Source organism: Styela clava, chromosome 1, assembly GCF_964204865.1.
Source record: "Styela clava chromosome 1, kaStyClav1.hap1.2, whole genome shotgun sequence".
Taxonomy (NCBI): Eukaryota; Metazoa; Chordata; class Ascidiacea; order Stolidobranchia; family Styelidae; genus Styela; species Styela clava.
Window position 1 is genome coordinate 15,263,293 of NC_135250.1, and position 15,898 is coordinate 15,279,190.

Sequence of the window (15,898 nt, forward strand, 5' to 3'; positions counted from 1 at the left end):
TACTTGCTATAATAATAGAAAAATACAGATCGGACCGTCACAAATTATCTTTGATGTTCGTAACAATGACTTTCTTTTCATCTAATATTTGACAAAAAGTTTGAATTCGCTTCTTGTTAAGCCACTAATTTTCACCAACTATTGCCAAAATTTCGCCATTCAGAACCGACCTTACTTTTTACTGGTGGACATTTAACTTTTTATATCACGTTGTACGGCGCTCCAGAAGTGTGTATACCAATATGAAGATTACTAATATTGTTCGCCTACTTTATATCAAGTTGTGTAAAGGGGGTATATTCACTTAACTGACACAGATAGTGCCCGAATTCATATATAATAAAACTAAAATAAGGAAAATCGGAATAAAATTATGGCCCAACCCCAACCTGGTACACACACTACGTTCGGGGTAACCCATTTACACCGATTGTCATCCCAGTCTGACGTAGTTACATATGACACCGCTACCGAGTCTTTCGCGGGTCAGGTACATAGGTTCAGCGACAGCGGCCCCACGTTGCACCTCTCTGGTCTAGGCTAAAAAAAGACAGTGGTCGACAAACTTACCAAATATACATACGCGTAAATTTTCGTCCATAAATCGCCACATCAAACTTAAGATGACGCACCCGCGACTCAAATTACTGTGTGAAACGATTGTCACAATGAGACGTGTATGTGGCCGTTTCTCATTTATTACCAAAAATATACCTTTGTTTTATTTACATATAATCGATGTGAAGGATGACGTTTCTGTGCGATGACCAAAGCGTCAAATTCATCTGGGAACTTTGTTGATTATATCTGCATTACATAGCTGCGATGCTAGTTTGGTTCACGTAACCGCTGGTCGGTTACGGCTTCCTCCACCACCAAGTCCATGCTTCCGAAAACAAACAATACAGTAAAACTAATCCCATACCCGACTTGGAATGGTAACCGGACGAGAGGCCGTGGGTCGCCATATGGATAAGCCGTCTTATCGGCTTTCCTCTCCCCCGGGATAAATATGTAAATCCTATCCTATCATGCATAGGCTTTGGATAATGCCCGACGCAAAAATAATTTTTCGTCAAAGTACTTCAGAGCATTCGACCCCCGCCAACTTGACTACATTCCCCCAGCCATTTTAATGGCAAATTTTACAAATCAAACTGAACTAATAATTCCAACTAATGGTTGGTACTTCCGCACTGACATGTGCTTGCACTATTTACTGCCATTGTTACCACATAATTCCGCACACAGATAACAATAGAACAATTTCTGCTTAAAACCAAGGGTCTCCAACACGCGGGCCTCGAAGCATTTTTTGCGGCCCGCGTCGTGGTTGAGATTTTTCCAGAAAAAAACTAAATTAGTATGATGTCAGCTAGGAGTTCTGAGGGATTGTTTTTTGTGCGATTTTGTCTCTTGTGACAGATTGGATACCCATCCTACTTTGTTTTGGCTTCTTGTCCGTCCAGATATTTGAACATCGCCCTCTTGGTTGATTTTATATGGTATTACTTAGGTGGGTATGTTTTCTCGGTAATATGTTGTGGAATCAATATTCGGAATCGAGAATCGAAAATTTGGGAATCGGATAAGAATCGACTACTCGTAAGTAGTCATACTTAGCATCCTTAGTTGTGAATCATTAGTTGATTATAAATCATATGTGCAATTAACGCAAAACTAGATTATTATAAACTTATGGATCATTACACAGGGTAAAATACCATGTTTATACTGAAATAATTCGTCACGAAAAGGTATCGCAAATAAAATTTTCACTGATGAAACAGAGACATTTTTCTCAGACACAAACAAAACTTGTGAAGATTTGATGAAAGCAAGCTTTGCCATAAGTGAGATGATTGCGAACTCGTCGCGTCCTTTCGTTGAGGAAAGCTTTACTAAAGAGTGTATGTTGAAGGCTTGTGAAATAATTTTTTAACAATGAGATTAACAAATCAGCCTCTCGCACACGAGCATAACGGACGAGAGTTTGTATGCCGTCGAAAGACCAGCAAACCAACGCAAAATAAGGCCAAACACCGAGTCTCTCGCCGCTACAAAACGGTGCCAAATCACCAACACAAGTAAACGAATATGTTTCATGTCTCGATTGGTGTAAGATTCAAGGGTAATTTCAACAAATATATTCAGATTTACTTTGTTAATTTTTGTATAACAATTTTGTATATAATTTGTTAGATTGTGGCCCGAGTCCTCAATAAATTTCAAAAAGTGGCCCGCAACATATTTTGAGTTGGAGACCCCTGCTTTTAACATTCGTTCAAGCATCACAAAGGAATTTATTTGAGGGCAAAAGTTTGCCAACCCCGACCCAAAACAATGAAATATAACAATGACAAAATGAAGGGTCTGTTCACCAAGAATGACATGGTTCAATTCAAGCTCAGCGTATTTGATGTGTGGGTTTTTTATTCAAATTTTCCAATAGCTAAAATTTATTGGTTAGGTCTTTTGAAACTGGAGTCCTGGCGATAAATACATCATAAATAAATACATTGATGTTTTGTTTTTAGTTACCATCAGAATCCAAGTTCTAATGGCTTAAATACTATCACTGTATTTTTAAATATAATATTATTCATTGAAAGACAAAGCAGTGGCTATCCGATTTTCATATATTTTATTTTAGAAACTATTGTAATCAACTACTTACATGTTTACATATAAAACCTTTATGGCCAATTATTATTTCATTTTGATAAATAAACTGAAAAAAAAACATAATAATTACTTGAGTCACCTCTATGAACACTACCATCAACAATAAGTAAAAATTTCTTCATGATTCCTGATAAATACGAGATACATATATTAAGGCTTTGAAATGTACAAAATGGTCATAAAGTGATATAAACAATAAAAATGGAAAAGCATACCAACCACCATATGTAAACTATGATACCACTAGTACGAATTCTCATAAATTGTCTTTGGTTTAGTCCAAATTTACTAAGTGAAATTTACAAAAGAAAATAGATGTAAACTGCTTTGTCACCAATGGGCAAAAAAGTTTTCTCCACTACATCATCCTTTGCATTTGCCATCCATTTCTTCTCTCCGGAAAACTTATCTAAAGAGGGATAAACGGGTTTGAGAGATGGGAATTTTTTAGCAAAGAATTTATAGTCCACCTTTAATATATTTTTGAGAGAATTTTTTAGGATTGGAACAAACTCATCTGAAAGTTAAGTCAAGAATCTGAATCAAATTGGATAATTATTCCAGTCTGTGTTTAAGAAAATATTTATATTCAGGCCAAAAGTTCTCCTGCTAAATATAATTTATCTAACAAAAAGCTAAACACAAAATTATGTGGGGTCTCATTAATTGGGATAGAATTTTCATATTCATCTCAGAGAAGAAGACTGCTAATCATTGATCACAGATCGAGTCAATCACCTTGAGAAAGAGGAATTCTAGTATCCTAATCTAATTCAGTTCAAAACTCTGCCAGATATTTCAGCAAAATGATAACCTCTGTGACCTAATGAGGCCATGGTTAACTAATACACTAAGCCATCTTAACAGGTATATTGTCTTCTCCAAATTAAAAATGCCATAATATTTAGCAATAAATCTCCATTTAAAGATAATAGTATTTATGTTCGCACAGAGAGGTCAAGATATAATCTCTTTATATTTGCCAAACGACAAAGTCATTGTGAAGGTAAAATTTATTAGATATCTCGCTAAGTAAACATCTCGACCATACCAACTAGATTTGTTTTTTAGTTGTTTCCTCGCTCGATATCCTCGATAATTTGCTTGAATTTTAGTTGCAGCTGCAGGTCTGTTCTTCTGTTGTTTCCTGGTTCGATATCCTCGATATTGCGCTTGAATTTTAGTTGCAGCTGCATGTTCATGATTGCCTGTAGGTGAACTATTGTCTCCCACGGCATTCACTTCCTGTACATCATCGGCTTGGTCCTCCAGTTGATTCTTTCAAATAATTGATAAATTGATGCACAAAATGATGACAAAATAAAATCCTGACTTGAATCAACTTTATCATAAAGTTTAATTATATTTGCTGTACAACTATAACACAAATTTACCTCTTCCTGAAGAGGATCATGTTCCCCGATAACTTCACCAATTTCAGCAACGGCCTCTTCCATTTCGACTTTATTATCCTGTGAATGAAATTTAAAGTATAATGGAAACATTCGTAAGATCTTCTTGCAGCATGCCTACCCCAGAATGGAATGTATAATTAAGTCACCAAGTAATATTCAGAATAATTTATGCGATGATGAATTTTAAAAATTCAAAATGACCGGTTATTTAACAAACTATTAGGAGTTTGATGAGGATTATATCAAATAAAATCATTATGAGGTAGTAAGAGTGGCTAAGTTTTTATTTCGGCGAATCAAGAATATTGGGAAGCTATATAACGATGTGCTGTGGAAATGAAGATTTACCACTTTCCAGCATAATATATCAAATTATGTCCTGTCATAATAAGTAGTGCAAGGATACTAGAATTCAGGAATGAGATCCCAACCAATGACAAATATTGAAATTCACCTGTGAATCATCATTCTCATGATCACCAGTCTCTTTCCCAACCTGACAAACAAAATATTTTGATTTCAAAGAATATAGTGTATGTACGTGAGAAATAGTAAACTTCCAAAATCCCATGGGTCGGACTCATTCAGTTCAAAATAAATATTGGCTCTGATTTCCGACTTGAGAAAACAAAGCCTCCAGCTCCTAACTCCCAAGGAAGTCAAATTTTGATAAGAAAAACTATGGTATACGCAAGCCTTTTTCTATGAATTGTTGACAAATAACACCCACTGGCTAATTTGTACATGTTTTTTACTATGCCATAACTGTGGATGAATATCAACATTTTTGTCAATAACTCAAAAATAACAAAATTGCATACAAACTGTTGGGATCATCCAGTTTGGAAGTTAATAGAAGAAAAGCAAAACATGGCCAATAACAACTAAAGGACAAATTAATGTTCTACAAACCACTTTCTGAGTTCTTTAAAAAAGAATTGCATATTTTTTTATTATTTGAATTATATAGCTAAATGAACACGATTCAGAAGCACACAAATTTTATAATTCTAAATTACAAAGTAGCATTGTCTAGATCAGGGTGGTCCAAACGCAGGCCCTGGGGCCACATGTGGCCCGCTGCTTCAATATCTGTGGCCCGCGTCGCACTTGCGCAAAGGTAAACAAAAAAAAGGATTTGGTGTTGTTTCGTCATAAAAAAAATAACCAGAAATTTTTTTTGAAATATTGTGACATCACTAATTTCACTGAATTGACTAGTGTTTTGGCTAACTGAGGCAACTAGCAAAGTTGAATGATGTGCTTGGCAGTATACATTTTTATCTGGCTTTTCATCTTTTTGGTCGGGAATATATGCTAACAAAATAGGCTTCATAGAAAACTAAAAACGAATGAGGAATCTATTAGCCTAGGTTGGCTATGCCTGATAACTAAATATTAATGTTATGGCCAATACAATTCCCGCCGGGTGTTTTTTTGTAACCAGCCTAAACAGTATTACAAAAAAGGCTGCATATATGTCAGAAAATTCAGTAATTACCCTCCTGTATCTCAAATTTGGTAAAACTCGGTAATCAATCAATCTGCAGTTACTTGTAAGGTATTTTGTAAACATGAGTTTGAAAATAAAGCTGACTAATTTAAATATATTTTTGACTGGGTGTGGGAGGGAAAATACCACAATGCTTGCTTGATATCTCCGAAAGTTGTGTTGGTGACAATCTAATACGGCAGTTTCTCCTTATGACACTTTCTCCGTTATGAAAAGTTTGAAATCTTACACTAAATGTAGATATAGTAAGATTTTTGCACGTCTTAGTGAGTTTTTTTTGTGGTTTTTGCATGCTTTAGCTTAAAAAAAATGTCAAATAATGATCAATGTATTTGACAATAAAAGTGTTTGTTTTGTATTGCACTGTTTACATATTCTTGGCACTATTGTAGCCCGCGAACAATACAAAAATAATAGTGTGGCCCGCGAGGTCGACAACCTTCGACCACCCTGGTCTAGATATTTAAGTATAGTGAAACTAAATTCAACAAAAAGGTAATTCAAGGAATCAAAACCACTGCAAAAAAATCATGATAACAACAATCAATTAGTGTAAACTCAATTTTACAAAAGTATATGTCAACAGGCCACCATGCTACAATCCAACTATCCACACAGAGGATGGGTACATGAATAATGAGTTGATGCCTAGGTCATAGATGAACAGTTTCTAATATTGACATGATAGGTGTTTATTAAACTTGAATATTTTCACACATAATACATAATCTCATACAACATAATTCATGCAAAAAGACTTTAAACTTCAAAGTGGGCCAATGCAATAAGTGGTGGCAAATGTTATAAATGAAACGAAATCTCCAAATAAAACTTTCATTAATAAGGACTGCAAACATTGTCACATAATGGTGGTGCACATATAATTACCCTGTAAATTTTCTATCATAAAAAGACAGTAGACCTGAAAAAAATAACTCATCATAAAACTTGAATGTAACATTATTCAAAAATTAATTTGTGTAAAAAAATTATCAAGTCCAATATAGAGACGTGATGTACATGTATGTTTGAGACACCTAATCATCATGAACATTAAAGTAAAAATAGATCTTTTTTCAAGCATCAGGTTCCATTTTCATTTTCGTAACAATAGCCAATCAGCAATTGCATAACGGTAACATAGCAATTTGAATTTAATCAGTCGCTCAAGTTTATCATTAATTAGACAGATAATTTAAGCGCTCGTAAATCTGGAATCAAAAAATTTCATTTGTGAGTTCTTTGTCATATAAATGTAATTTAGATATGAATCTAATACCTCAGATGTGACTCTGTCTTTGGATTTGTTTTAATTGCGTGGTTTGACTAGAGGCGATTTTAGAATGGTAGACTAGTATTTATGAGGGAAACAGTAAAACACTTTCAAAATTAAGCATCATAAAACCTTTCAATGACACAGTGAAGAAAACAACTTTTCTAGTATCAAAAATTGGAAAAACTCACGTTGCGATTTATACAATTTTAGATGCATGACGAAATTAAAGTAAAGATATTCATGGATGCATAGCCTAAATTAAATATTTTAATGTTGCTTGAGTACGAATGGGTGACTTGCTCCATAGAATATCAATTATCGTTAGATTTACTAGGTCTTTCAATAAATATTTTATTTTTGCACACCATATCTTATAGATACTTCCTAATATCTCTTAGCGCACTAAAAATAGCACAGCCTCAACTTTCGGCATTTAAGATAATATATATTAGAAATACTAACATCGTGAGATACTCCATGTTCTATTTCATCTTCTTTTTCTATTTGATCTGCAGTTGCTTGCATTTCAGGATCACTTGTATCAATTATTGGTTGTTCCTTAATAAAATGAATAATTCAATATATCACTTGCTCATTACTTTCAACATTCCCCGATTGTGATATGCTTTTGACAACCACCCTAATTTCGTTGGAATGGAAGATCAATCTGTATTTCTGAGGATTTGAGGGAAATGTAAACCTCAGTATATGAAAATGTGTGTATCACATATGCTTCAAAATTGTTCATTGTTCCGAGAATCAACCATAATTCAACACCGTGAACACCTCACTAATTTTGTCTGTATAAAGTCAGTATCAGTAGTTTATTTTCACACATGCCGAAAATACACATTATACAAATAGGATAAAGGAAAAAAATGCATTTTAGTGTGAAGGAAGACGCGATAAACCAGTAATGGTTATCGAGAAGCATCACCTACACCTATAAATACTTATCTGAAGATTTGCTTTGAGAAAATGCACCAGACAACACCTGAATAATCTTACTTCGAATTCCTTTTTCTTCTGCTGCAACGATTTTCTTGTTTGATATCCACGATACTTGGCTTGAATACGAACAGCTGCTTTTTCATGTTGATCACTCTGTATAAAAACAAAATATTTATGTTACTAATAAATTAACCTGGCCTTTCACTCCATTGATGCAAGGATGATTATTTTTTCATGCTAGTTGAAAACAGAAATATAAGATAAAACTAACATATTGTTGTGTTTCGTTATCTAATTTTTCCGATTTTTCTTCTGATATGTCTTGGATGGGTGGCCTTTCCCCACAACCGGTATTTAGACTTTTCCGTGTTGAATATCCCCTGTAGTGAGCTTGAATTTTTGTTGCTGCTAAGTCTTCTTTTTGCTTGACTTGACTAAATGATAAATAATACATTTTATGATACGATCAGAAATATTAGAAACATTTGGATAGCCAGATGGGAAACAGATAGTTTTGTTTTTGTAGATAGTTTTTGGAATACAGATAGTTTTGTTTTTGTAGATAGTTTTTGGAATACAGATAGTTTTGTTCTCGAATGAAGAGGACCAAAAAATTAGCAAAACTCAGTATTTGACAGAACATCCTGACTTATGATTGTTGATTAATATTGATGTTGTTGCCAGTGGGATTTTTGAAGAGAAATAATAATTAGAGTTTATAGTGGTGAGATTTGAGTTTTCCTCCAGCGCCATCACACAACTTATGCCTATTTATTTACCGATCTCGGTTCAAATTCTTCCTAATACGATATCCTTTGTATCCAGCCTGTATTTTAGTTGCAGCCTTCTCTTGCTCAATCTCCTTCTGTCTAACTTCAGAACTTATCGGACGTAAAACTTTACCGCTGGTGACCTTAGTAAAAAATTATTATTTATAAGTAAGTATCAGAATTCAAGGAAGTGTAGATGAAGATGATCATAGCCACTGGTTCCAAAGCATTCTTGATACATAGATTTCTTTTTTAATTTGAAAATATTCTGTACATGAATCCATTTATTCACAGTAATACTAAGGCATGGTAGAGCCTGTTTGGCATAGTCAATGACTCCTGGTAGAATGACAATTCCAAGCAATCAATATAAATGACAAATAAAAATGGCCATTTATAAAAATGAAAAAGTATGATAATGATCTCACCTTAAAACCTGGTCTATCATGCAAATATGATTTCAGTGGATCTTCACCTGTTTCTGATTTAAAACAAAAAAGCATTGGATAATTGGTGTATTTTAAGATTAAGATGGTTAGTATCCGGATTCAGTGAACTTTTTTAACTATATTTTCCGCTTACTATATCTTTGGACTCAATAGACCCAAATAGGGTTAGAATAGGTTCTCCCCATAACAAAAATTTGAATGTGAATAGGATAGGATTTACTAATTCATCCTGAGGGAGAGGAAAGTCGATGATGACGTCTTAATTATATGGCGAACCACGGCCTCTCGTCTGGTTACCATTCCATGTCGGGTATGGGATTAGTTAGTTACTTGTTAATAGTTTTTGGTCATATTGAATTCATGCATTAGCTATACTATACCAGAGCTACTCAACTGGCGGACCGCGGTCCCAATTTGGACCTTTTATTCGGACCGCACCTAATTCTTTATTCTTTTATAAAATCACTTTTATAGTTTTGAATATATATTAAAAGAACTATACCGCCATAATAAACAATCTTGATTAGCTAACGATCATCAAAATATAATTTCTGGAAAGACCAGACCCAAAGAATTTCGAAATTTTGTGTGCGGATCTTCGGTAAAAATAGTTGAGTAGCCCTGCTATATGTGATAACTTGGAAATGCAACTTAATGTATCTATTTGTTTATACAGCTGCAGTCATGCGATGATTGCTGTGGCGTTTTAAATCAGACACCAATCATTGCTGTAGATGTAGTGTGTTAATTCTTTCAACTTTATTCATTTAACTATTGAGCCGCTTACTGTTAGCATCAGCAATTCGATACGTATTTGTTTTCTTGTTTAATAACATTTACTTGTGTTATATTTTACTTTAGATTCATTCTAAGAGTGCTTTAAATTTATGTTGAATAAAGCCAACTAATGTTATACTTTTCTCACATACCACTAATTATTCCCCATTTGATACCACTCACGCAAGCTAATCAAAGATGCGATAGCAAGCATAATCAGATATTCCTGATGCTTAACATTAGCACACTGCATGCCGTAGCCAAATTTATTTTCTAGTTCAATAGTCCAGTGTCCATCGAACATAGCCTAGCTAGCAAAATAGAGACAACTGAGAAATATTCACTATAAAGTTAGCCCTTATATACTTACTCTGTCTTTCATATTCAAGTCGTCTGAAGTATTCAGCTCCGAATTTCGCGATGTCTTGTGGCTGTTCACGCAACACTTCCCGTGCGAAATGTTGCAACAAAATTGGAAATTTTTCCGGTACACGGAGTTTTACACCTCCGTAACGTGTCCCCATGACTAAGTATATAAGATTTACCCTGGTACTGATCCAAATGTCTGTACTAATCTAAATGCCTTGGTCAGTTGGTAATGAAAGAAACCTTCAGCACCCCGGAGCTCTGTATTCTGTGAAGCTAGCAGAAAATCACGAAATTGCGACTTACAGAATCACAGAAATTCTGCACAGTTGATAATTGTTGCTATGGCTACGAGGCTGTGCCCTCTAGTGTAACGCAAACATTTGTAAAGCAGATTCAAGTAAGTTAGTGCTCGTGCTAGGCCGATGACATTAGATTTTGATGACTTGTTTTTTTAAAATGTAGAATAAATAGAAACCAATATTCAAAAACCATGGAATTGGGACGTCATAGATATTTGAGCAACTTGTGGTGGTTCAGCGAACGCATATCAACGAATCTCGTGCTCAGCGAACGTCGGCGGAATTCGTACTTAGCGAAAGTGGAAAGTTTTTCATAGGAAAACGATAGACTGTGGTACCTGATCTGGGGCCACATTCGCCAAACTTCGTGAACATCCGCGTTTATTGCGTTTCTGAACAGCAATTACAGGATTTTCAAAAGATAAGTTGAAGTCGGGTAGGTAGAGTAGACTATAGCCTATGGGTACGGTATTTGTGACTTCCTGATGAACATTTGAATAAATGATAGTTAAGGACACCCCAATGACACAGTCCGGAAAAGTGGGACACAAACAAGACAAGTGTGAGACGAGCAGGACGAGTGCGGGAAGTGTAAGACAAACAGAAGGAGTTTGAGACAAGCAATACAAGTGTGATGAAAGTGAGTCAAATGGGGACAAAAATTCAAGTGTGAGGCAAGCAAAAAACGTGTGAAAAAATCAGGACAAGTGTGGGACAATTGCGACAATAACAACGGAGTAAAAAAAACTCTGATATAAATGATTTAAATTTGGAAAGTCAATATATCCACTCTAATACAGCTGTATTCAACCAATCTCAGATGCATTCAAGACAATTGAACTCATGGAAATTGGATTATTCTCCATTACTTGTTGCAAACGTGCATGCGGGTGACATTGATCAAATCAAATTTCTTCCTTGATGACGGCAGTAACTATTCTTGGGTAAGACGTGACTTCGTAAAAACATCGAAGCAAAAAGCATTAGGCCATGGAGCAATTGGGTTTGTTGTTGCAAAGTGGCCATTCAAGAAAAAACGTTCCGAATATTATAACCCGAAAATAAAAATTAGACAACTTGTCAGATTTAGGTACACAGATGTTCCATGGCATAGTACGCGTTTAATATACAATGGTTGATTGTGATTAAAATGAATAATCAATACACAATCATGAAACGAGGGCGGAAAGAAATGCATAACCAGAACGTTAATAAAGAATAAACTTCAGTGGCGGCGCGTGGTCATTCTGACAACAGGGGCAAGTTACTGCGGGACCAAGTCACCCCCATCTACGGGGACAGAATGAGCGCTGTAAGTTCTCTCATCATTTTATGAGTATAAAAACCATTCCATCGGTAACAACCAATCGGCAAAAGCGACAATTTCCAACGATAAGAAAGTGTCTTTAAAACCGGTCCAAGTCAAGGAATTAATAAATATAGACATAGTTTATTTTGAAACCTCTTTCAAAAGGAAAGGCAATATTCACCAAGATAAATACTATGACATATTAACAGAAACTTCGGGAAAGCAGACAAAACCTAAAATAAGGTTTAAAACGTTACTATGAAGAAAGGAAAGGTAATGCAAAGATAAGGACATGCGTCGCTCACTCATAGATATATATGCTGCTAGACTTCTACTGCTTGAACATATATGCAACACGCCGCGGTTTCTTGGAAGCAAAATGCTCAATAACGCGCTGATTAAAGTCATGCATCCCAGAAATAACGTCTCTGTGAATGGATAAAACAGCCAAGGAATTTAATCTATCTTGCTTCATTGTGTTTCTGAGATACGTGTGTTTCTTAATACGCTTCAGCGTGCTGAATGTTCGCTCTGCGTCGGCGGAAGAAATAGGCGTCGTCAAAATGATGTCCAGAAATTTTGCAGACGCCGCAAAGGTAGTTACTAGAGTGTTATCTATGAGGAACCCATACAGCGCGCAAGTTGATGTGATGTTAAAAAAAGTTTGATTGGTGTATATACATCGCAATTCATTTTCCAACTTACCCACGTTTATCATGGGGTAAAATTTGGAGACAGTAGCCAACAAATGGATGGGAAATTGACGTGCAAATTTTGAAAAATTTTTGGGGTTCATCAAAGAGAACGCGGCAAGGTGTTAAGTGCGCAGACGATCGCCTATTTGATTCACCAGAATGTCACAGCATTCCTTTGCAGACAAAATCAAACGCTGCGTTGTTTGCCCGCGGCGTAAAGAAGCACTCCATGTGTCGTCGTATTTTATTGTTTCCCGGATACGAGATACAGCATCGCAGAAGTCTGAACTACACGACTGCACAGACGCTCCATCCATTAGCCTTGACTGCAATGCGCCGTATAATACATCCACGTGATAGAATATTGTGGAGAAAAAAGCGAGAAAAAATGAAAACTCACCATCTTCTAGCAGACGCTTTAGACCTGCCGCCTCCCTCACAGAGCGTTCGTCCCAAACCGGAGAGCTCTGAATGCCATTGAAACACTCAATGAGCTCAAACCTAATTTCGGACACGCCCTGCACCACGCGTGATTGGAAGTTCCAACGTGTTGGTGCACAAGCTGGGAGATGGCGGGTACATATCTGGCGAAGGAGGTCAGAGCGCTTCGGCGAAACGGAAAAAGATGAAGAAAACCCCGAAACATTTGCAAAAAATATACGGACGAGAGGGGTATCAAGACACATATTTTTAATAACGAGGTTAAATTGGTGTGCATAACAATGTAAAAAATGCGCATGAGGAAAATCTTCTTTTATATAAACTTGAACACCATGTTTCGACCCACTCATGACTGCCGCGCCGCCATAAGTTTGAGCTATCAATTTTGACTTCGCGTTGTAAGGCTGTTACACTTCTTTCAGTACAGACGATATACCGCAAGCCGTGCGATCAACGATTGGTACAAAGCTGTGAAATCTCTCGGCAGGTTTACCATCTTTCACAAACCGAAAAATCACAGCCAGTTGGAAACGCACGTGATGTCAGTTGTCTCGTCAGACTGAATCGAAAGGAACTGGCAATCCTCAATTTCCAGAGCCAAATGTTGTAAATAAATTTTATACATTGAGTCGAGCAAATCATTTTGGATATCCTTAGATGTCCCTTTCGAAACAGTTGCGGCATCAAGATGATATCTCAATACTGTATCTAGGGATGCGGTGTATTCCGCCATATCCAAAAATACCCCTCTATTAGAAGAGCCAGCCCGTTCATCGTGCCCACGGAGGGACAGCTCGTGACAACCAATGAACTTCAAAACATCTATCAATCGACCGAGAACATGGCGGTTTTTCTCGACGTTTTGGTTGTGCCGACGAATAGAAACCGCCCGTCCTTCATCCAACTGTGCTGCAATATTAACATTTCCGAATGTTCGGTATTTTACTGCATTGTCCAGATGCTCCATAGAAGATTGATGATCCCTGGCACGCTCGGGAAGATGTTTACGATCTCTAAAACCAAATTTACACCAACGTGAGTCACGGGCGGTAGCAAAAAGTAGGCAATGAAAACAAAAAAGTGCATTTTTGTCCTCGCTGTAGCAACCAAGTTTCTGCGCAGAATGTACGCCGACGCTTTCCTCCGTCATGGGATTGTTCCAGTGAACAATTTTTGGTTGATAAGGCCCAAGACGTTGTACCTCTAATTTTTGTTCCAGCGGCAGCTGCGAAAACGGAGTGCGAAGTAGTGCATCAACCTTATTCATTATGAAATCTAAGGCTAAGAAATGCGAAGCCGGAAAGAAGTGAGGAGCTCAAAAGGAATGTGGAAAATCGAAAACAAATTGACTAAAGGTCTCTTCAAGCAACCAACGAACGAGAAGGAATGCGTGAATATGTCAACACGTTGTTGTAAGAAACGTCGGCATTATGTCGTCATAATTTCGGGGCTAGCCCCGATCGACCCCCGATGATTTAGTAAAAGAAACAGAAACAAACAAGACAAACGCGGCGAGTGGAAGATAAAAGAGAAATACGATATACAATGAGCAACCGGGGCAAAATCGGCGTCGCCCCGTCGACGTTCGGCGAAGGCTTTGCGAGCGAAAAATGAACCATGTCGGGAGAAAATGGCTAGTGTAGACAGTCTGTGCAACCGATATTGAGGTATTTTTCGAATATTTTTTATTATACCAAAAAAACAACCGGGGCATTCCCCGGTTGGCTCTATTGACGCGCCGCCACTGATAAACTTACATATCGTCAGGCTAATAACCGAATTGCCTAAGTCATTTTTGGCGATTTTGAGTTTTTTTTTGTAAAACAAGTATTTATGTAATGCTGTGCACCTGTCTGCTAACTCAGATTTCATTTTAAGAATTTCGAAACCCATAAAAATGGCGATTATGTGTGACATGCACATTTGTGCAATTGTTTCGTCATAATGAATTATCATTGTTACTGCAGGACTATTGTGACGTCACAAAGGCAAAATAGCCTCTCGATGTACTTTCGAGTTTATGCATATCAGATTCTAGCTTAGCGCTTATAAATTTGAATTAATACTAAAGTACAAGAAGGCGTGCACTTGTGATATTCACTGTCTGAGTCCAATTCACCTTGGTTGGCTTTTATATTGCTGTTTCACTCTTTATATTTAAACATAAAAAATAATGTAATTGAAACAGATTAGCTATTTTGGGAATTAGACATCGCAGATACTGAGATTTACATTCGTTTTTGGAATGTTTGGTTTTCAGGACTAGTGCATATGGTCAAGTTGCAAAATTGCGTATGTCCTCAAGTCATAGACACATTTCTGGCTAAGTCACAGTGGGCCATTATGACGTCAAATAACTGCGTCTACAAATCAACTTAAATTCAGCTACGATCAAAAAATTGAACCATGACAAATTATTGACTCTTAATGGCATAACAATATCATTAGGAAATTTTTTACGTTTTCCTCAAAACTGCTAAAAATGACTTAAGCAACTCGGTTATTAGCGTGACGATATGAAAAAGCTCCAAAAGGATAAGTCGACAAAAAACACCTACGATTACGTTTTTTAAGAATCGGTAAAAACATTAACTAAATAATAAAAGCAATTAATAAGAATCAAATATAAACAAGAGAGCAACGCTCAAATATATGAACACGTAGACGAGAGTCAATCAGTCCCTACCGGTACCTTTGACGCTACCAGCATGGTTAACTACCAGTACCATCAAGCAAATTCTAGATTTTCAGTAGCAGGAATTTTGCAGAATCAAAACGTACAGCCAGTCTCCACGCGGACTAAAATCCGTGTTCGCATGGATAAAGAAAAACAGGGAAATTTTGGACGCAATATCAAATTTAATAGAATCAATACAAAATTCAGAAATAAATGAAAGTAATAGCCTACTAGAAAAAAATTCCATCTTCAACTACTGAAAATTTCAAAGC

At 36.4% G+C, this 15,898-nt stretch overlaps 1 protein-coding gene across 1 annotated transcript; it reads right to left on the minus strand.

Annotated features, from left to right (window-relative positions):
* Window positions 1–1,651: 1,651 nt before the first annotated feature.
* On the minus strand, window positions 1,652–10,520 carry LOC120344658 (uncharacterized). Its single transcript, XM_039413954.2, has 10 exons — window positions 10,207–10,520; window positions 9,039–9,091; window positions 8,620–8,753; window positions 8,112–8,274; window positions 7,898–7,993; window positions 7,352–7,447; window positions 4,555–4,596; window positions 4,080–4,157; window positions 3,737–3,963; window positions 1,652–3,094 (listed from the first exon to the last, which is right to left on the minus strand). Coding segments are annotated over exons 1-10 (1,044 nt in total). The 5' UTR covers window positions 10,361–10,520; the 3' UTR covers window positions 1,652–3,093.
* Window positions 10,521–15,898: the final 5,378 nt, after the last annotated feature.

Excerpts from the sequence above, each read along its gene's own strand:
- LOC120344658 (XM_039413954.2), bottom strand. The coding sequence starts at position 10,360 with ATGGGGACACGTTACGGAGGTGTAAAACTCCGTGTACCGGAAAAATTT. Across the intron at positions 9,092-10,206 it reads ACTTGAATATGAAAGACAGA|AAACAGGTGAAGATCCACTG; the intron begins GTAAGTATATAA and ends GTTTTAAATCAG. Across the intron at positions 4,597-7,351 it reads AACATGGAGTATCTCACGAT|GTTGGGAAAGAGACTGGTGA; the intron begins GTTAGTATTTCT and ends TTTGTTTGTCAG.